Raw genomic sequence first — 21,847 nt, forward strand, 5'->3', positions numbered from 1 at the left:
AGAGAGGGTTTCATGGTTAAGGCATTTGAATGCTGCATAGATATCTGGATTCCATCCCTGCCTTGGCCACTGACTTCCTGTGCAATGGAAGTAAATTACTTCAACTTTTCATAGGTGGTCACTAATTGTGCATTCTGCATTTTCTGGTCACCCAACTTGATACCTTGTGGCCTGATCTGCAGAAGCACTGAGCACTCAACTGCAACTGAAATCAATGGGAGCTGTGCCCTGAACATATATAGCGCTATGGAACGTTTCAGTTACTTCCTTTGACAGAGCAGAAAGAAAAGTTTAAGATGATAAACCTAAAATCAAAAATGGGTCAGAAGAGAATAAAAACAAACCTGACGTGAAAAAAGTAAAAAATAAAATAAAGTTCTAACTTTGAAACTTAAGTGTGGAGATTGGGCAGGCAGGCAAATGAGAATTTTGTAAGATAGTATCTTCAAAAAAGCAGTATTACAGACACATGATTTCCCCTTTTTTAAAAATAGCACGTTTGGGACTCTCCCGTCTGAAGAGTAAAAAGATGATGAGATGCCTCAAAAGAAAAATGAAAGCGAAGCTTTCCTAAGGTTATGTGAAATGCCTCCATTCTTTCCACATTATGATTACACCTGAAAACTCATGTCTGTTACGATGCTTATAAAAAATAGACACTGAGTCTCTTGAAGAGCAACATGAGTATATTTTACCTGTTCTGTTCACGGCAGGGACCCTGCCTTCAGTTCTGGAATATGCTTAGAACATTGTTATGCTGCGGGCTGCTGGAGAACAAATGAAAAGCTATAATAAACTGCAAGGACACTGAAGTGCCAGATGGAAACTGGCAGACCAGCTGCAAAAGCAGCACAACAAGTACTACTGCAGTGGAGTGGAGGGGTAACACGGAGTCCAGCTAGTGACCCCACCCCCGCAGCACCCGCTGGACTCAGAATTGTGGAAGAGAGATCAATGCACTCTAGGGGCACTAGGACCCATGCAATGATCCCCATCCTCCACCACGTGAGCTAGGAGGAAGAATTTAACTGCAGGGATTGAATTAATAGGAGCAGCTGCACAAGCAGGTTAAGCAAGGACTGGCAGACAAAAAAATATCCAGTAAAAACTGTAGAAAATATTATTACTGTTCTATGCTGATTGCTTATGTGTTTCAGTCCCTTCCCAGCTCCTGTCTCATAGTCTCTTCATCTCAGCCTCACTCTACATCTGTCCCTCTGCCTTTCTGCCCTGCTCTGTCCTGCTCACCACCCCCTTTCCTTGTCTTTCCATTTAGCTAATCCCCTCCTAATTAAAGCTAACTCCCTACCCCCAGAAAATCATGGAACTAACATCACATTTGTTGACATTATATTGGATGCTCTGCTTAGATATTACATCCCTTTCTCCCTGGTCTGCTTTGTCTATTTAGATTATAAACTCTTCAGGGCAGGGGACTGGACTCGATGACCTCTCGAGGTCCCTTCCAGTCCTAGAGTCTATGAATCTATGAGTCTACTACTCTGTGTTTGTGCAGTGCCTAGCACAATGGGGCTCTGATCTTGGTTGTTCCCTAGGCACTACTGTAATAAACTTGATTATAATAAGCAGCAGCAAGGATGAGCTCAGAATAAAAACTGAACTCAGTCTGTGAGTTTAAACCATAGTGGTGCAGAAACAAACTCAGATTATCTAATTTACCTAAAAGCTATCAAAGCTATCTAAAATTGCAATGATCTAACAACTAGAGAAATCTCTCCAGATTTGAGAAGAGACACTCTGCAGCTACTCCATGGAAAGGAAGAATCTGAAGTGACCAGTAACTTCAGCTTGTATCTTGAGCACCTAATGTTCAGTGCTCTCAGGGGAGGGTGAAAGGGTATTCATGCAGTCCCAGAAAGGACTGCTTTTCTGGAAGCTCAGTGGTACCCACAAAGAAGGCTAAGGAAAAAGTGTGTCCTACAAGCGGGAATATGCAGAAGCCACTTTGGAGAAGAATTAATAGTTTCACCAGACGTCCATATGTTTGATTCAGAAAATAATCATAAACTGTCTGATGCCCTTTCAGGGTTTTTGCCAGATATGTTTGGACTGCTGAGTGACACAGATCTTCATTTTAAGCAATACAATTCCACACTTCTTCCTCTTCCAAGTTACATGTATTAGTCTGTAAAAGTGTGAAGTTCCCACCATGTTCTGAATGTATATATCAAAATTTTGCCCTTGATTTTGGCTTGGAAATTGGATTTTCAAATACAACCTACACATAAACATTTCCCTAATCCTTCCCTCTAAACTTGACCATCTGCAGTTCCCCCTCCCCGCCCCCGCAGAGTATCTTTTGTCCCATCACTAGCTCCATTTTCTCCAGGCAGGCTCCGAGCACTTTACATCAAGATGATCCAGAGGTAGGATCTGGGAAAATGTCCCCATTACTGTTTCACATCCCAAATTTAGATTGGTTGATTCATCCATTCTTTCTGTACCACTGGTTATTTTCATTCCAGTATTAGTAGCTATGTTAACTTTATGTGTTTGAGTTCTTCTGTCTTCATTGCTAATTTATCTCAGTTGATGCTATGTGCATAAATTAAGCAGTCCATTTTAAATTATTTTCTTTCGTTGTTTCCAAAATGGACGTTACTGCTTCTGACAAACTGTAATGCAGTTAGAAAAAATGGGGAGTTTTTTTCAGGTGAATATGTTGTAGGTATTCATGTGCACACATTGAACTAATAGCTGCGACTTCTGATCTTGCATATGTTTAGCAGAAAATACTGCTTTGACTTGCCTGTTATTAAAGGAAGGATGCTAGCTTAGGATTTAGGAGGCCTGGGCTCAATGCCCTGCTCTACTTCAGGCTTACTGTGTGACCTTGGGAAAGTCGCGTAGGTCCAGATTTGCTCAGCATTGTAGTGCCTGTCCAACCCCTTGGCAGTCTGCTGCTTAGTGGAATCCTCATCCCTGGTAGTTAGACACAGTGGCTCCCCATACAACGCATGAGGAGAGTCAAGTGCCTAGGCAAGGGATCCTCAGAAGCCAGCAAGCTGAGCAGGAAGCTGTGTAAACTAGCCATGAATGAAATGTATAGGAAAGGGGTTAGGTACCTGAGATAGGCCAGAGATAGGTACCTCCCCTCTGCTCAGGATGTTCAGCTTTGAATCTTCTTCAGGAGGTAGATGCCTAAGCCAGGTAGGCTGCTCAGGTAGCCCAGGCACTAACAGCTGAAAAAGTGGTCACTAGACCTGGTTTTCCCATCCTGTGAGATTTTCCCATTCCACATCAAGATGGGGGGGGGAGGGAGGGAGGAAGAGAGAGAGAGAGCACACACATGCATACCCCTATAATCTAGTATTTAGGGCATTCACCTGGGATGTGAGAGACAGGTTCAAATCCCTGCTTTGCCTGATTCAGAGTTGGGACTTAAATCCACATCATCTTATGTTTCCTTGTGTCCTCGGATGTCTTTTCTGCAGGTGCTGTGTTGCTCTTCACCCTATCAGTGGTCTGCATCCAGCTTTCCTGCTGTAGCATCTGACAGGTATCAGGCCTTACTCATGTTCAGAGCAGGCCTATAAGATCAGCCTCCAGTGGTAAGATCCTACTTTGGGGCTTTGGCTTCAGCTAGGGATCCAAGCATCTTGTTAGTTGTCAGGGGGCATCAGCACTTAGTTGGCTTTGTGAATGCTGACAGGCAGAAACTCTTCAAAAAGTTAGCTGGCAGCTGAGTGGCAGTGTTGAGAATGTCAGTGGGTCTTTAGGTGCCTAACTACTTTTGAGGATCTAGGCCTTAGTTTCTCTGTGCACCAGTTCCCATCTGTAAAATGGGAATAATAGTGGTACTCTACCTCACAGAGGTGCTGTGAAGATAAATATATTAAAGACTGTGATACACTCAGTTACTATGGTTATGGGAGCAATATAAATACTTAAGATATATATATTCTCACTATCAGGGTCCAGAATGTCATTCTTAATTAGAAAATGGGCAAACAGAGGAAGGTTATACTTTTATGAATGTAATTTTAACATTGAAACAAACTAACAACTAGCACTCACAAAACTAAAAATATCGAATTAGGGCTGATCCTGTGGGATAGTTGTAGTGTTTTTCAGCGCTATGCAGGAGACCCATGTTTAAATATCTACCTTGGTACCTGTTTGTTGCTCTCTAGGGCAATGCTCAGCCATGGGGAAGGGAATGACTTGAATCATGCAACAGTAACTCATGAACAGACTAAGATGTCAGCCAGAAGAATGGGAGTTATAATTTGGAGTCTTAAAGTGGAGAAGATTTAAAGCTACAGAAAATGACGGCACATTTTAGCACTAGGTTACTAGGACCCGACCTGCACTGAAATCACTGAGAAGTCTTGAAAATAAAAATTCAACATAAGATTTTTTTTTTAATTTCATTAAAACACTAGCAGGTTTTTAGATCTGCTTATTGTGAAAGCATCAGTGTTTTTCCACTTTTCTAGTCATTAACAGCTTCAGTTTGTGGTTCCCTATGGCACTGAAGCAGCTAAAACTGTCACTGACTCCTTGCTAGTTTTAAAACCAAGAGACTGCATCAGCTAGAATTTTTTTTCTGAAATATAGCACCAGAATGAGCCTGCTCCATTAGTATTGTACACCTAACATTTATTCCCAAGCTTTCAGTTTCACTGTGCAGTTTGCTATGCAGTTCACACACATGCATAGCAGCAACAGAACACTTTTTTCCTCCAATAACTTGTAAATGACCTACCGTAAAGTGCCTTGCCTTTAATTAATCTTCCCTACTTTGCTTTTTTTTCCTTTTTCTTTTTCTTTTTGTGGTGCAGCTGTTGCCATTTCTGGCTCCCTTTCCCAGTTTCCTAAGGTTTCAGCTACTGCAGCCAGTTAGGGGCAGGAAACAACTGTAGCCATTACCCCACTCAGCACTGTGCCTACCAGGGAGGAAGGGTGGAGGAATCCTTCCTATTCCTATAAAAAAATTGAAATCCAGTGGCACTTTCAAAACCAGGGACGATCAGTAACATTTTTATTTTGCAGTTGTAAACCGTGACATATCAACTGTATGGAAATACCACATTGGGAACAGGTGAGCCTGCACAAGCTCTCAAGCCCTCAGCAGACCACCCCTCAGCTTGTCCTTAAACCACTATTTCAGTGTGATAAGGCTGTAAATTCAGATTGGCACATAGGTCAGAAGCAGACTCGATTTCAGAGATCCTCTGAATACATACAGATTCCGAGATAAGGTATGGACATTTGTATAGAACAATGTTGAATTCAGAAAGGTCACTGACCCTGTGAAAGCTGTTAAAATGAAAACTGCAGCCTGTAATGGAAAAATACTGGCTCCAATACTGTAGAATGAATAGGAAAATGCAGAAGTACAGGAAAGGATTGTGTATATAATTTATTCTAGAGATGGGAGTGCAGACAAAAAGTAATCCTTGCTAGCAAACATCACACAATGATAGTACAAAGGAATCTCTTCAATTCAATTTATTTAGCATGGACAAAAATACTGCTTTTTAAGTGACAAAACACTTTCACTCTCTTGTTCATCAAAATAATCTCTTTCTAATAAACTTCTATTCTCATAACAAAGTTCTCTTTTTAGTTTTGCTAACTAAGCAAAGTCTAAGAATTTTCTAGCATTTCATTCTGCTTGTTTGGTATGCTTCTCACCTTCTTCTAGCCTAGAATTCCTAGTTTTAATAAAAGAAAGGCATTGTGACAGAAGCATCACTAGGAAGCATGGAAATTTTAAAAGACTACTACACTGAGGTGTACCCAATGCTACAGCATATAGAATATTCATGGGACTTTTATATCAATATGAATTATATGCATCTTTGTATTTCTGGCTTGTTAGGTGGGTTTCTTGTGGAATCTACAATTGGCAGGAGGGGAGGGGGAATTAATGCAAAGTTTCCAAAGCCAGTTATAAAGATACTAGAGTTGAGCGATTTTTTCCCCAGTGAATAAAAATTTAGCTGAAAAAGATCGGCGAATAGTTTTGGCTGGAAAAAAAAAAGATTTGGGAAGTATCAAAACAGTTATGACATTTTGTTTCAAAACTAAAATTTTCAAATGCAATAATTCAAATTGACATTTTGTTTAGAAAATGCTGACATTTCATTTTGAAATGTAGTTTTGAGTTGATAGTCAAATCATTTAGTTCTACATGAATGATTTTTTTTTCAGTTTTTCCTTTGTCAAGAACACCAAAAATATTTTCTCTCTGATCTAAATGAAAATTTAATTACTGGATTTTTTTTTTGTTTGGTATTCACACTGCTCTAGCAGACACCCAGACTTTGAAATTTCACTCCCCGGGGAGTGGGAGCATTTACTGGTTTTACCTGTTTTAGGAAGCAAGGGGAAAACAAAGGTCCACAAATGTATAAAATGTCCACCTGAACAATCTTGTGGCATTTCTCATTATGATCCAAAACTGACATGAGATTGTAACCTAGAGGGCAAACCCTGCTAGAAGGACTTCGAGACCTACCAGATTCCCCACGTGGAAGACAGTTTGTCTTATGATATGTTCTCTCTGTAATGCTTTTGTCCTAAAATAAATGTACTGTGCTCTGTGAAAGCTGGTAGGTCACTACTGCACATTCTCACAGGCCTTTGTGAGAGAGGGCAAAACTGCGAAGTCAGGGCTAAGGTCAGACCTGTTGGGATAAACACAATGAAGCATAGGAGGACTGGTCCCTCCCCAAGAGAGGTGATGGCAAAGCCTGAAACCTGACTGAGAGCCCCAGAACTATGACAGAGGCACCTTCATTTCCCTTTCATTTCTATTCAAAAGTATGGAACTCAGAGAAATATGTTTTAAATAGCATATGGCAAGACAATCGGTCAACTGCCGAAATCTGAAATATATACTACACGTAGCCTGAAAAGAGGAAAGGCAGCAGACTTTCTGGACAGGGAAACTATAAAGTAATTCTGCCAAATGAATATCATGCATCTGGCCTGATGCTAAATTACTGCAGAATACCTCTGTCTTCCAGAAGAACTGCATCTCTCCTCCAGCAAATTGGCAGGCTGGCATGCTAAGATGATTCTGCATCATTTTATGGCAAAAAGATTACCTTGGGTTTATTGCACAGGCAGATATGTAATTCTCTTGAATAGCTTGTGGATAGGAAGCTTGATCTTTTGGTCCAGTGTGTTCTAATGCACAATGTGGCAATAAACAACCATCCAGAAACTGGAGTTGAGAATCCCCAAGCCCCAGGTTTTGCATGGTCAAAATTCTTTCAGGAGTTCAGAACCTTCAGAAGTTGCCACCAAAGATAATTTTTTTCCCCTCAGTGGAAGCCTATTGAGAAGAAGGCTTGGAGGCTTTATATGCAAACCTATACCAAAGATGATATATCTTTATCAGCTGTTCACTGAGGTGCACGTAAAATACTGTATATACTTGTTCATTAGCCCGTTCATTTATAAGCTGACCTCCTCCAAGATGGTTAGGTAAAAATAGCAAAAACGGTATGACTCTTTCATAAGCCGATCCTATATTTCAGGAGTTGGCAAACTTTGGCTCCCGGCCCATTAGGGTAAGCCTCTAGCGGGCCTGAACGTTTTGTTTACCTGGGGCATTCACAGACATGGAGCCCCTCAAATCCCAGTGGCTGCAGTTTGCAGTTCCCAACCAATGGGGGCTGCAGGAAGTGGCAATCCATTTCCTGCAGCTCCCACTGTCTGGGAACGCCGAACCATGGCCACAGGGAGCTGAGGATCTCCCTGCCTGCAGACGCTCCAGGTAAATAAATATTCAATTCAATGATTCCACAGAGTTTAAAATCATCAAATTCTGGTGTAGACCCATTTATAAGCCGACCCCCGCTCTTTGATGCGTCACTTTTTTACCAAAAATATTCGGCTTATGAACGAGTGTACAGTACTGTACGCTATCCAGCGGCCAGTTTAAGAAAAGTAAGCATGTAATTATGCTGGAGGCAGTTTCCTTGGGTCAAGAATGTTCCCTTCGCTTATCAAAGAATCATAGAAATGTAGGGCTGGAAGGGACCTTGAGACGTCATCCATTCACTCCCCTGTGCTAAGGCCCAAGTAAACCCAGACCATCCCAGACAGGTATTTGTCCAATCTGTTCTTAAAAACCGCCAGTGATGGGAATTGCACAACCTCCCTTGGAAGCATTTTCCAAAGCTCGACTACCCTTATAGTTAGAAAAATCTTCCTAATATATAATCTAAATCTCCCTTGCTGCAGATCAAACTCATTACTTCTTGTAACACCATCAGTGGACACAGAGAACAACTGATATAGTTCCACTTTGGGACAGTTCTCTGGAATTTAGACAAACGAAAAAGAAAATGGAGCATGGAAATGAAAATCCTGAGATCTTACATTCAGGGACTGTCTACACAAGTTTTTGGCAAGCCGGGGTGTAAATCAACCCTGCACTAGCTTGCCATGGACTAAATATCCATGTGGACTCTGCTGCCATCTACTAAAAGTTCTCTAGTGTACTCTGACTTACCTACTTTGAAACCTAAGTAAATCAAAGCACATTAGGGAACTTTTAGAGCATACAGCCCAGTTTCCCTCTCCCTTCTGTCTTTCAAATTCCCCCAAGCCTCTTGCACCTCGCTTCCTTCATTCCCCTGTATACCCTAATTCTCCCCACCCTTCTTACTCCTGTCATCTCATCCGAACCCCCAGTTGCCCCTTTCTATCATCTTTGTTAAATATATCTGGTACACTAGGTAGCTTTCAAAGAAGTATTTAGGATTTGTGATAATTTTTCCCATTAATTTTCATAAATGAAAGGATTATCCTTAAGCAGAGGCTGGCATATAAGAATCTTTCTTTTCATGGGAACGCATGACGAGTTGACCTCTTGGAAAACGGCCACCATCTCCCACTGTCACAGTGAGAGTGAAGCCAGCAGATATCTTTGTGAAGATCAGCCTATGGCGTAAGTCCTACTGATAACAATTGGAGATGCCAGCCATTTTGAGAGAGCATAGTTACACATGTAATTCTCCTTTGTGAAATCTGCCATCCCTTGCTGAAGAAGAAACATTCAATATAAAAATAATGGGGGAAAATATCTATTAACCCTAAAAAAAGGTTTCCAATATAGCCTATGTACAAGATTTCTGAGAGTGCTAACTGCAAGCAGAGTTAAAAACATCTGCATTATCCTGTTTAGGTCATTTAAGAAAAAGAAGGAAACACTGAATTCTAAATATCTTAAAGGATTATTTTTGAATATTAATTTTAACTCAAAGTAATCAGCTAATTTATTTGTAAATTCTCAGAAAATTCACTCAAAGACTAAGTAATATAATTTTGAGGAGGATTGCTGTATTCTTCATACATAATGAAGTGCCTGAATCTCTGCTTTAAGTGCAAAACTCAACTTTAACTAAGATCCCGTGAGTGGCACTTCCATAATTAATATATTTAATATCATAATTCCTATTTTCTATATTATACATATATTATATAGAGTGTTACTGCAAATTCTTGCATACATCTTCACATAGATATAAGCCAGAGAAGTTAATAAAAATATTTCAGTAAAATTAAGAAAACCCTCAACTAATGTATGTAAATAGGCACTTATTTTTGTTGTACGTTTGTCTCAAATCTGTCACATGAAGTGCATTTTAAATGAGCTTTTTAAAAATGGAATAGCTCTTCAGATGATACTAAATTAACATACATTTTTGGTACACTTTTCCAAGCTTCCTTTCTGACACTCCATTGTGTTTTCCACTGTATATACATCCACCCATAAAGAGCCATTCATTTACCTTAACAAGACAGTTGTGTGCTAAGGAAATGTGTGTCTATTTTAAGTATATTTAGGGTGTTTATCACTACCATACCATATTTTAATGCCTATAATTATTTTAGAAATGAAATGGTGAATGTAATTTTTCATCACCAATACTCATGAAACTAACATACGTGCTTAACTTTATGCCTTTTGAGTAGTCCTATTGAAGTCTGTAAATTTAAAACATATATATCTTTGAAGGTATGGAAAAATCTTTACAAAATGAACTACATTTCCAAACTATGCAAAACAAATTTAACAATTGCTCAAAGTCTGTACTATTTAATTACAAAATAACAATCCCTTATTCTGTGACTCTAAAACAAAATCAACTTTCTACCCTTCATCTTTCACCTGTAGGACAAAAAGATTTCAGTCTACCGAGTTAACTCTGAATGCTAATTATTCCGAAATTACTTATACTTGCATTTTAATATTACATTTATTGCTGATTGAGGGGTATGTTTCCCCACCAGAAGTTTGGTTTCTGTGACTTGAAAACCAAATCTCAGTTCCCTGGTACCTCCTAAAATGACTCCTCCACACCTTTCCTTAGAATTGTATGCAGGGAAAGGAAAGCCATCAAATAAGCACACCAAGATGTTAGAAACTTAAAGCTATACAATAACTTCAAACATTCATTTTAGTGAAATTTTACACTAAATTAAAAGTGGGTAGACACTTGCTGGGAAGGGAATATGTAGGAGGAAACTAAGGAAGTGTGTTGGTGCTTCATACATTAGAGCTATGAGGCAAACCTTGCCACCTAAATATTAGTAATAGAAACCTGGACCAAACTAGCCTCTGGAGTGCCCATCTACTAAGATTTTAAGTTAAAAAAAATTATCCTGTACCATAAACTTGAATCCTCCAATTTAGACAGTAGGAAAACGAGCTGCTAAAAACTCAGCCCAGAGGGTAAGGGACTAGGGTGGGCAAACTACAGCCTGCAGGCCAGATCTGGCTCCTTGGGGGTTTAGACCCAGCCTGTGGTGCTGCTGGCACCACATTCCTGTGGCCCCCAGGCAGGGGTAGGGGGAAGCAGAGGGCTCTGTGCTGGTGCCCTTGTGTCCAGGCACTGCCCCCACAGCTCCCATTGCCCAGGAAAGGGAAACTGCAGCCAATGGGAACTTTGGGGAGGTACCTGGAGATGCAGCAATGGCCCTCTCAAGGACTGAACTCACAACCGTGAGTTTAGCAGGCCAATGCTCAAACCACTGAGCTACCCCTCCTGCCCCTTAATGGGTACAAATCCATTTTGCTATTCTGTTATCAACAAACTGATCTAAGGACAACAAAAAAAAGTTAATCATATGATTAATATCATACCTCTTTGGTCAGACTCTACTCTTTTCCCAAACCAGCTGGGCCCTGTAGAGAATACATTTCCTCTTTAGGATAGGTCTCTTGTCATAATCACTGGAGGAGCAGTCTATTTACTCACAAGCTTCTTACAGTAACTCCTCACTTAAAGTGGTCCCGGCTAACATTGTTTTGTTGTTCCGCTGCTGATCAATTAGGGAACATGCTAGTTTAAAGCTGTGCAATGCTCCCTGTAATGTGGCGGACTGCCCCACTCCCTGGGAGGATGGTCTGTGGCAGGCCAGGGAGCCTGCCCCGCCCAGGAGCCAATCAGAAAAGGGCTTATGGGGAGCCAATCAGGGCCCAGATTGGAGGGACCCAATCAGGGCCAGGCTCACCCATATATAAAGGCTGCCCAGAGCAGGAGTGGTCAGTCTGTCCCAGGCCTTTGACAGGGGAAGGTCAGTCTCCAAGGGGGAGACTAGCACCGTGGACAGCGTAGCGCTGGGCAGGCTCAGGAAGGCTAGAAGGCTCTAGCCTATAGCCGCCAGGCTGCAGGCCCTGAAGGGAAGGGCCTAGCGGGTGCAAGGGCTGCAGGGGAAGCGGCCCAGGGGAACAGACAGAGGAGGGGAAAGAAAGAGGACAGTGAGGCTGACGCCAGAGGGTCCCTGGCCCGGGACCCAGAGTAGAGGGTGGGTGGGCCTGGGTCCCCCCCTTCCTCCTTGCAGTACATCCAGCCATTGGCCGTAGGGAGCGGCCATTATAGACTACGCCCGATCCCTGACAAGAGGGATTAGACATTGGGGGGTGTGTTGCATATGGTAGCTGGAATGTTGGACTGCTGATCATCGATCCCCGGAAGGGGGTCCAGATGGACTAAGGGACACTGCCCGAGGGCAGTGGCCTCAAAGAGGAAGCTGCCGAGCAGGGAGCAATACGGGTCCAGCGATAGCAGCAGAGAGCAGAACAATGGATGGGACACCACCAGGAGGGGGTGCTCCACTGGAATCGAGCTAATTCTCGAAATCACCAACAGGAGGCACTGTGGGTGGTGAGTCCCAATCTGCTTACACTCCCTTCTGACCTTGTTTGGCAGCCATCTGCTCTGTCCACTGCTTGCAGGAAGAGCAGCCTGTTGCAGCTAGCTGGTGGGGGACTTGGAACCAGGGTGGACTTGCAGCTCTGCTATCAGCTCCCTGCTCCCCTAAGCAGCTGCCCAGCAGGCTAGTACTTGCAGCTGTCCCTCCCCGCCACTGCCATGTGCTGCTCCTGCCTTCTGCCTTGGAGCTGCTCCTTGAGACTCCTGTTTGCTGTGCAGGGGCAAGTGGGGGAGGGGGGGCTAATGTCAGGGTGTCCCCCTCGCTTCTGCTCCTACACCCTGCTTACCTCAGCTACTCCATGTACAGCAGGATGGGGAGACAGAGAGCCTGGGGCAGCAGCTGCTCTCTCAACTTCCTGATCCACTTAAAAAGACAATGCACTTAAGAGTGGGTCAGCTTACTTAAAGAGGCAGTGTTGCATCTTTCTCTCTCCCCCAAACACAAGGTGTATGTCTGTCTCTGTCTGCTATGCTATCTCCTCTCCCCTCCATTCCTGCTGCCTTGTAGAGTGAGAGGCTACATTAACAACAATGTGCTAGTTCATCATTTAGCACAGGGGTTCTCAAACTGAAGTTATTACATGGGGGGGGGGTCACGAGCAGTCAGCCTCCACCCTAAACCCTGCTTTGCCTCTAGCATTTACAATGGTGTTAAATATATTAAAAAAAGTATTTTTAACTTATAGGCAGGGGTGTCACATTCAGAGGCTTGCTATATGAAAGGGGTCACCAGTACAAAAGTTTGAGAACCACTGATTTTAGCAGCAAGACATTCCCTGGGAAATATTCTACCCTCTTACTTCACCACCTCAACCAAGCTTCACAACCATCATAGCTGTGAACAGTATTAAACTGTATGTTTAAAATGTACAGAGTGTGTGTGTGTATATATATGTATGTGTGTATATATATACACATATATATTAGTTTTTTGTCCGGTGAAAAACATTTCCCTGGAACCTAACCCCCACCATTTACATTAATTCTTATGGGGAAATTGGATTAGCTTAACATCATTTTGCTTAAAGTTGCATTTTCAGGAACATAACAACAACGTGAAGTGAGGAGTTACTGTATTTGCTAAATAGTCAACAAAAAGCCCTACACAAACCTTGGTCCTTGTTAGTGAAAGTGTAACATCTGCCACTTGGAAATATTTTACATTTACAGAGTTTGTAAATAACGTTTTATTTTATTCTGAGCTCAGACCCATTAATATGAGGCAAAACCAAGCTCCTGCAGCACTCAAGGTTATCTCCATGAATTCTTTCAGAGTTGCCCTGGCAAGAGCATTTGTACATTAACTAGCATAACAGCCCAAACAGCCACTTGGTAATGGAAATACCATATTTAAAAATACCAATTAAAATGTTGTCTTGGAGAGAAAATCTTAATGCAGGTGTAGAATCTCACCATTTACCTCTAAGTAATTTGAGACCCTCCAACCCAGCTTTTTCACCAAGATTCACTGGCCTTCAAGTCACCGCTCTCTTTTTGCAGGGGAGGGGGAATATATTAATGAGTCCTAGGCACATTTGCATAAGTCTTACCTTAGTATAGAAGCTACATGTTATGGGAGTAATGGAATTCTGAAGCACAGTCAGATACTTCCCAGTCTTTATCCAAAATTCTCTTACAGATCATGAAAGATTTGGGTATATTTGTGACCAAATAAAACTATTTCCTGTATGTCTAACCGAAAAAACAATTGTGGGTGGAGGAGTGGGAAGCTGATTTGGTGGATATAAAGCAAAGTCTTTAAAGTGTACATTACTTGGAAAATGCTTAGAACTTTTCTAAAGCAGTATTTTTCATAACTACTGAGTTAATACATTTTTTTTTAAGACTAGCAACATTGCAGCATTAATCATGAAAATATAACAACATCAGAAAGTGAATAAAAGAAGCACCCACATGAACATTTACCTTCCACTGCTCTTTTGAAGAAAACTTTGCAACTGCCACAGGTAACCACCCCATAATGACATCCAGATGCCTCATCTCCACACACGAGACATACTTTGGAAGGTCTTGAGGATCCAGTTGATACACTTCTAAGAGAGGAGCTGGCGTAAAATAAAATGAAATGATTAATATTTCAAAAAACACTGGCAATAAAGTAAAGTTCAATTAATAATTTATAACAAGGTGTGCTCTAAACATCTAACAATTAGAGAACCAAAACTCTTTCTAGCACTGCCTGATTGCATACAACCACAGTTGCCCTAATTAGTACATGAAATATTTTTGTTGCTCATTTTAAAATACTCAAACCTATCAATGCTCAAGTGAGGAAACTTCCAAAAGGGCAATTGTTTACTGATAGATGACTAAAATAAATAAAATAATAATAAATCTTTAATTTAGCAAATACATGTGTTCAGTACTGTTTAGGTAATGCACTATGCCGTTCTTATTTCTTCTGACTTACCATATTACTCGAAGTTTACAGTTAGTTAATATTTCTGTTCATATTACATTTCATTAAACAGCCTCATAGCATATACACTTCTAAAGTATGTTATTTCAAAAAAGCATAGAGAACTTTTCTATAGTATTTTGCCTGACAGAATAGGGGGGGAAATGTTGGAGGTGTAGGCAAAGGGTTCAGAAACTTCACATATGGACTAGTATCTTTCAAACTCAACTTCAAGAACGTGGCACATGGTGGTGTGGGGTTGAATTGGGGATTTATGCACAACCCTCAGTAGATGGCAAACTTGAGACATTCCTCAACTTCAAGAGTTTCAAGAGTCAGTTCTGCTTGCTGGTCTGGAGATTCCTCATCCCTTTTAGGGAAGCTTGTGCAACTGGCAGTGCTAGTTCAATGCATTTCTTATGCTCAAAGAAGCAGTTGATCAAGAATAAGGAAGGCTTCTGACTCCATCAGCCACTACTGTATACCTATGGTCAGGCACAATCTTGCCCCCTAACATCTCATCACTTCCCTTGGCAAGCACAATCAATTGGCATTCTCATGTGCTCATTACCTTTAATGTAAAAAGGATAAATTTAAAAGTATCCACAAAGTTTTATACTGAGTTCCAAATAGCTATACTATTTCAAAATTGCACATATCTGCTAAAATAGTATTCTGCAGTAGCAGAATAGTTTTATATTAACAGTGAAAATTTTCTAATGTTCTCAAGCTCAAAAATGTGTGTGTATTTGTTCTTCACTGTGAAATACAAAAGTACTCAGATTTTTAATTCATGGTAATATTTATTATAAAGACAGGGGAAAGCCTTGACAAATGTTTCTGAATGAGTAAGAATCATTACATTTTTTCTCAAGTTGTCGTCCTCAATATAATATATACCTCTCTAACAGCAGAGAAAGCAAACGGATGGTCATTTTCATAAATTCTGAGTAAACTACACAACTAAAGCTGCATTTATAACTTAATATTTTAAAGCATTATAGTTGGATACATAGTCTGCTTCAATAATGAATAGGGCTGGTCAAAATTCTGTTAACTGTTTCTCGATGAAAAACGAAAACTTTTTGCAAAAAACTCTGCTTTCACCAGAATATTTCAATTGTTTGTCAAAAACTGCATGAAAACTAAATGTTTTCGGCTGAAACATAAAATACTTTGATTTTCGAATGCTGCTGTCCCATTCTCCTGTGTGGTGGGCTGCTCAGCCAGACTTTACCTCCATGATACACCATCACATGTGAATGCCAGGATGCACTGTCTTCCCTCAGGGAAGACTGTGGTACATCATGGCAAACAACCTGATCAGGGAGCCTGGCCTATATAGTAGTATGGGAGCATGAGACACTGGAATTACAATTCCCATGAGGCACCATGGTGGCATTTCAGAATTTAAATATTTTGATTTTCAGCCAAAATACTTTTGTTTTAATTTTTTGAGGAAAACTTTAAATTAAAAAGCATTTCCCAACCAATTCTAGTAATGAATTTGAAATTCTGTTCTCACTGGATTGACAGGTAAAAAAAGAGAAAGCAGACACAGGAGGACAATGGTTGTTTCATGCTTAACGCTACATACCTACACAATGTTTACCTACTAAGTACATTCTAAAGCATATACCTACTATATATTTAACAGTGGATTCCTTATGCACCCATAAACCTCCCACCAATTTCAGTGATAGTTTGGGTCAGGACTGGATTATAAATGAACAACACTACATTTTTTTTTAAAAAATAAGCTTGCTATATGTTCCCGCATGGCACACCTTCACCTTTGTTTTAAAAATGATGTTAAATTACTTCATACAGTAGGTACAGTTGTCTGTATAATATGGACAATGTATGAAAGTGATCACTTCTAAAAATTTACTGCAACTCATACTGCTAATCTTGAATTCAGTCATTCTGTTCACGAAAGCATTTCTTACTCAACAGGGATGCACAGATGGTTACACCTTTTTGTCCTAAAGCACTCTTATAATCAAGTTGTCAAGTTTTTCCTCAATGGCTTGACTTAACCATGACAAACAAGATTACTGAAACAAGAACTTTTAAAAATTCCAGGCCAAACATTCAGCATTTCACTCCACAGAACTGGATTTCTAAAATTTTCCCACCAGATTAAATAATATCTGTCAGATTTTACATTTACTGAAAGACACAATCTAAGAATAAAAAACAGTGTTTCTAAACCAGGAAATAAAGTACATTCACTTTGAAACATTCACTCTCCTAGTCATGTTTCTCCCTCTACTATAAATTATATGAACAAGGACATTATTCTCCTTTCCTTGTGAATCTGCCATATATTACAATCCCTGTGCTCATGCTAACAAAAATGATACTATGGAAAGGACTGTGATTTTTAAATCATGCTGATGAAGAAATCTGGAGAAAGGTATATGGATGTGAGGTTTCATAGTTAGCATTAGACATTCAGTTCAGTTGATTATAACATTGATTATTCTTAGCTCTTTTTCTAGTTTAGTTCTTAAAACAACATATTATTGGGCAAAAATTGCTACTTCTACAGGTCAAGAGACCAAAAATTTGTTTGCTCAGGTAATGAATTCTTTAGGAAAAAATGGTAGTCTGATCAAATGAAAATACAAAGAAGGGTAGAAGTTTTACTAATGACTTCATTCAGTTAGACCAGTAACTAAATGTTTTTCAAAATCCCTTCCTGAATCTAATTAAGTTTATATCTGGATATGGCCGAAATCTAGTTTTCAGAAAAATATCACTAAAGGAAAATTGCCAACTTAGGTTTGAAGCTCGAAAGGCTTATGCTTGTGCTTAATTTGGCATGTTGAAATCAGACTACACACATGCGTAACTATTTTGCTGTATGAGGACATTAGTAAGGCTGCAATTAAATTGATTTTCCTTTGTTTTCATTAACACACCATTATCCAAATAAACATTAATTTACCAGTCAATATTCATAGACACACAACAAATATAATGCAAAATACTGGTTGTCCCCTTGGCAGGGTAGGTGGAAGGAGATTGGTTCAGGGTCCCCATCCCCCAGGCTCTGCACTCCCACTATCCTGCTGCTGGCCAGTTCTCATAGGAACTGTGGAAACTCACAAGATCTTCATATTTATGTTTTCTGGATTGAAATGTCTCCTGTTAGTGTTGTGATGAATCAGTTAAACATTTTAAACAAGATAAGCACTTAGTCACTAATTAGAGGAGCAGCTGTTTTCAATATCCTAGAAAAATGATTGCAGGATGACAAACCCCTGTTCAAAGCGTTAAGCTGTTGTATTGCAAGATAAACAGGAGACACTTTGGTCTAGAAAACAAGGCCAGATTTCTAAAGGTATTTAGGCATCTTAGCTTCCATTGAAATCAATATCATAATTGTTGTTTAACACCTCCCCTCCAAAAAATAAAACATTTCAAATTAAAGCTTTATTGTGAAACAAAACATATATTTTTCCAATGTGAAATTTTTTTGGTATTTCTATTTTGTGTGAAATTTCAAAATTCTGTTTTCAATCCAATTCAGAATTAAAACAAATTTTGAAATATTGCAATTTCTTGCAAAATGAAATCTGAAGTTATTACCAGCTCCAGCTATGGCTGCCATTCATTAGGTTTCATTCCAAGAAGAAAGCAGAAGTGCTACGGCACACCTGTATATTAATACTGTATGTGATGGGAGAGATACCAAACACGATAGAAACGTAAGAGGAAAAGAAATGGATCAGATACTGCGGGAAATGTCATCCACATGAATAAGCCAAATTATCTTTTACATCACTAAACAATTATTAGCAATGAAAGATATGACAATAGAATTCTACATATGATCAAGGCTAAAAAAAGGCAACAGCAGTGTCTGTCAGAAGTTTAAAGAAAACAAATAAAAACCATAAGCAAGATGGCTGATATTCAGTACTGTACTTAAAAATATTAATAAACAAATGTCAAATTTCTATATTTAATGAGACCCAAAGAGGGTGGAAGGGAAACAATGAGATCCTAAACATTTTCTTTAGGGCAACTGACACTTCTATTTTGAGCCTTCCAACCACAAAATATTGCAGGACTTGAACACAACAGATATAACAGAATACATTTTTATGACACTTTTATAAGTCTGGTGGTAGAGCTCAGGGACCTAGGAAGCAGTCATAATCTCAAATGGATATCTATCTTCTTAAAGATTTCTAAAATGGCTCCTTAGAATGTTCCAATAGCATTGGTCACACTGTATAGTATGTGTGTGAGAATAAACCTGTTTTACAGCAGTGTAAATTGGTAGTAGTTAAATACTGGCCTGGACGAACCATTGCCATCAAGCTCATTTGTGCCTTTCCAAGTTGCTGTAAGTAATGCTGACATGGAATATTAATTTAAAAAAACAGATTTTGTAAAGAAGAGTCAATAAAAAACACAGATAATCCACCATTTAAAAAGCTGATTATACAGGCTATTATTCTTCTCAAACCAGATGTCACATACAGAAATACAGTTTAACAAACTTTTGCTCCTTGGTGATAGGCTTGTTTGGAATGCTTGCTTTCAAGTTGTAAAATTGAACATGAACTAACTTGTTCCAAATTTTTAATTTTTTTAAAATCTGAATTACTCAACATGAGTTTGGTTCAGCATAATTGTTTATTCCTTTTTCTGCTGTAATTTCCAATAATCTACAAAAATAGGCACTAAGAATTTCAATGCAGGATACAACATTACAACTAAAGGAATAAAGTCAGACTGAACTAAAGCTGAAGGGAAGCGGAAGAAACAAACACACATCTTATTTTCACCAAAAACAAATAGTCAAAAGGTGTAAGGATTGAGGGCATTTAAAAAATGTAGCTTGCCAGTAGCTCTTTCTATTTCACCATCTCATTCCCAGACAGGGATTCATCTGTAAATTAACAATCCAGAACAGTTTGCAGTAGGGTGACGAGAAAGCAAGTATGAAAAATCAGGGGGTAATAGGTGCCCATATAAGAAAAAGCCCCGAATATTGAGACTGTCCCTATAAAATCTGGACATCTGGTCACCCTAGTTTGAAGAGACGACTTTTGGTGCTACAAATGAAGTTCACCAGTGCAGTCTGCTTAAGGAGGCAGCATGTGAGCATGAGGGTGTGTTCACTCCAGTAAGTTAACTTGAGCTCTTACTCAGTTGTTGCCCCTAAATCCCCTCCAGTCCATACACACAACCTTTCATCACCCTAGTTTAGTGATGCCTCCTCTCCAGGCTAGATGGCCTGGCTGGAGTTATAGGTTAGAACTCAGGCGCTGCTTTCAGTTGGACTGGTAACACACTAGGCATAATCATGACATATGCAGGAGCCCTGCCCCGCATATGGCCCTGCTCCTCCTCTTCTCTCTGAGGCCCTGCCCCATCTGGTCACACACCCTTCACTGACTCGACTGTTCCCATTTTTGAATAACTTCTAGGCATTATTAAATAAAGTCAAAGGGGCATGTTTTCTCTGCCTCCTCCTTCCACATGCCTGGGCCCCAATGACTTTAATGGTTTTCTGTGCACAGATCAAAAGAAATACCCCAAAGGAGCTCAAAATGAGATCAGCTCAGGCTTAGAAATCATTAGAGCTGCAAGTATTTAGTTGTGCAAATTGAAACTATGGAATTTTCTCATTTTTGAGTCACCAACAGGACAGCATCTGTGGTCAGGTTAACCTGCAAACTCAAACTGCACTTAACCATTCCTGTTCATAAATGACGCAAAGAGTTTTAATTCTATGAGGTGCTAATCATCCTGAATTACCATTTACTTCAGTAGAAGTTGAGGGCTTTCATTACCTACCAAGAGATGACTTTGCAGGATCTGGCCCTACACCTTTACCCTGACATAATGGAGCATTATCATAAATTATCTATTGCATTCTTTAAGCAGTAATTTTAGATGGCCTCAAACACAAGGGCATTCAGATTTTACCTTAAAGTAATCTGACTATGGGAAAATGTAAACTTAGTATGTGTAGATCAGGGGTAGGCAACCTATGGCACATGTGCCGAAGGTGGCACACAAGCTGATTTTTCAGTGGCACTCACACTGCCCGGACCCTGGCCACCGGTCCAGGTGCTCTGCATTTTAATGTAATTTTAAATGAAACTTCTAAACATTTTGAAACCTTATTTACTTTACATACAACAATATTGTAGTTATATATTATAGACTTCTAGAAAGAGACCTTCTAAAAACGTTAAAATGTATTACTGGCACGCAAAACCTTAAATTAGAGAGAATAAATGAAGACTCGGCACACCACTTCTAAAAGGTTGCCAATCCCTGGTGTAGATAAACAAATTTTGACAGACTGAAACTGAGCAGTATGTACCCCCAAGGGAATGAATCTAGTTATCAACAAATGATCAGCTGATCACTGACATTCTAAAATATAATGTGGGTTCCTAAAATTCTTCAGATATGTACTTTTCTCTAATCACTATCACAAGTAACAAGATCCAACTACCTGAGGAAATAAAATGTATTTATTCTGCAGTTTTGAGATACATAAATACAGCTATCTGTTCAAATGGAATGGTTAACCTAGGAACGAAACATATAAGTAATAGCAAATCTCCTAACTATGCACGCTGGAGAGGAATACTGAAGCATGATAGGACATTTTCTTTGACTTTTTAATACCAGGTTCATTTATTTCTATAAAGTGTAGTTTAAATGCATGCTTTGGCATTTGTTCTGTGTATTATAAATTACAATCTATTGTATGGCAAGATAAGGCAGGAACGTAGATTTACCCATAAAAAGGTTCTAGTTAATTATTGTAAGTTTATTTATAGGGGACTCATGTAACTCTTTCTTGGCCTGCATCACTGCATTCGCTACCTCTCTGAAGAAGAGCAAAGAATAAATCTTTGAGAATCCCGTGTTTCACTGAACCTTCTCACATTTTACTACTCACTCAATAAGAAAAAACTAAATGATTTATTATATACCCTAGTCACACTTGCACTCTTTCAGAATGTTTTCTTGGTGATGCCACAGTCAGCAATATTTTAGTACTGCAAAATAGATTAAGTCAAATGAGTTTCACCTGCTGATGTTGGCACTACTGAGAAACCATTACTATGCAGGAGCACAGGAAGGATTAGACTGCATGACCATTTTCTTATGCAGTGAGGACTCCTGGACGGAGGAAAAATGGAAGCAGAGAGCTAAGGAAAAGAGGCCTATGTGGAAACCA

General features: G+C 39.7%; 1 protein-coding gene and 1 pseudogene across 8 annotated transcripts in view; one reads left to right on the forward strand and one right to left on the reverse strand.

Moving 5' to 3' along the window:
• Positions 1-21,847, reverse strand: part of NR3C2 (nuclear receptor subfamily 3 group C member 2) — a 651,149-nt gene that overhangs the window by 484,079 nt on the left and 145,223 nt on the right. For 6 of the 8 annotated variants that reach the window (XR_012655961.1, XM_032793226.2, XM_032793228.2 and 3 more), the window contains exon 3: positions 14,118-14,269. Coding sequence is in view for 7 of the 8 variants with exons in the window: in XM_032793226.2 (XP_032649117.1) it covers positions 14,118-14,269 (152 nt within the window). In the remaining variant the exon portion in view is untranslated. The remainder of the gene's footprint in view (positions 1-14,117; positions 14,270-21,847) is intronic. The other 2 variants (XM_075066312.1, XM_032793225.2) reach the window with 1 other exon arrangement.
• Positions 5,023-5,669, forward strand: LOC116832490 (transcription initiation factor IIA subunit 2 pseudogene; annotated as a pseudogene).

This window comes from Chelonoidis abingdonii, chromosome 5 (assembly GCF_003597395.2).
Source record: "Chelonoidis abingdonii isolate Lonesome George chromosome 5, CheloAbing_2.0, whole genome shotgun sequence".
NCBI classification, from domain to species: Eukaryota; Metazoa; Chordata; order Testudines; family Testudinidae; genus Chelonoidis; species Chelonoidis abingdonii.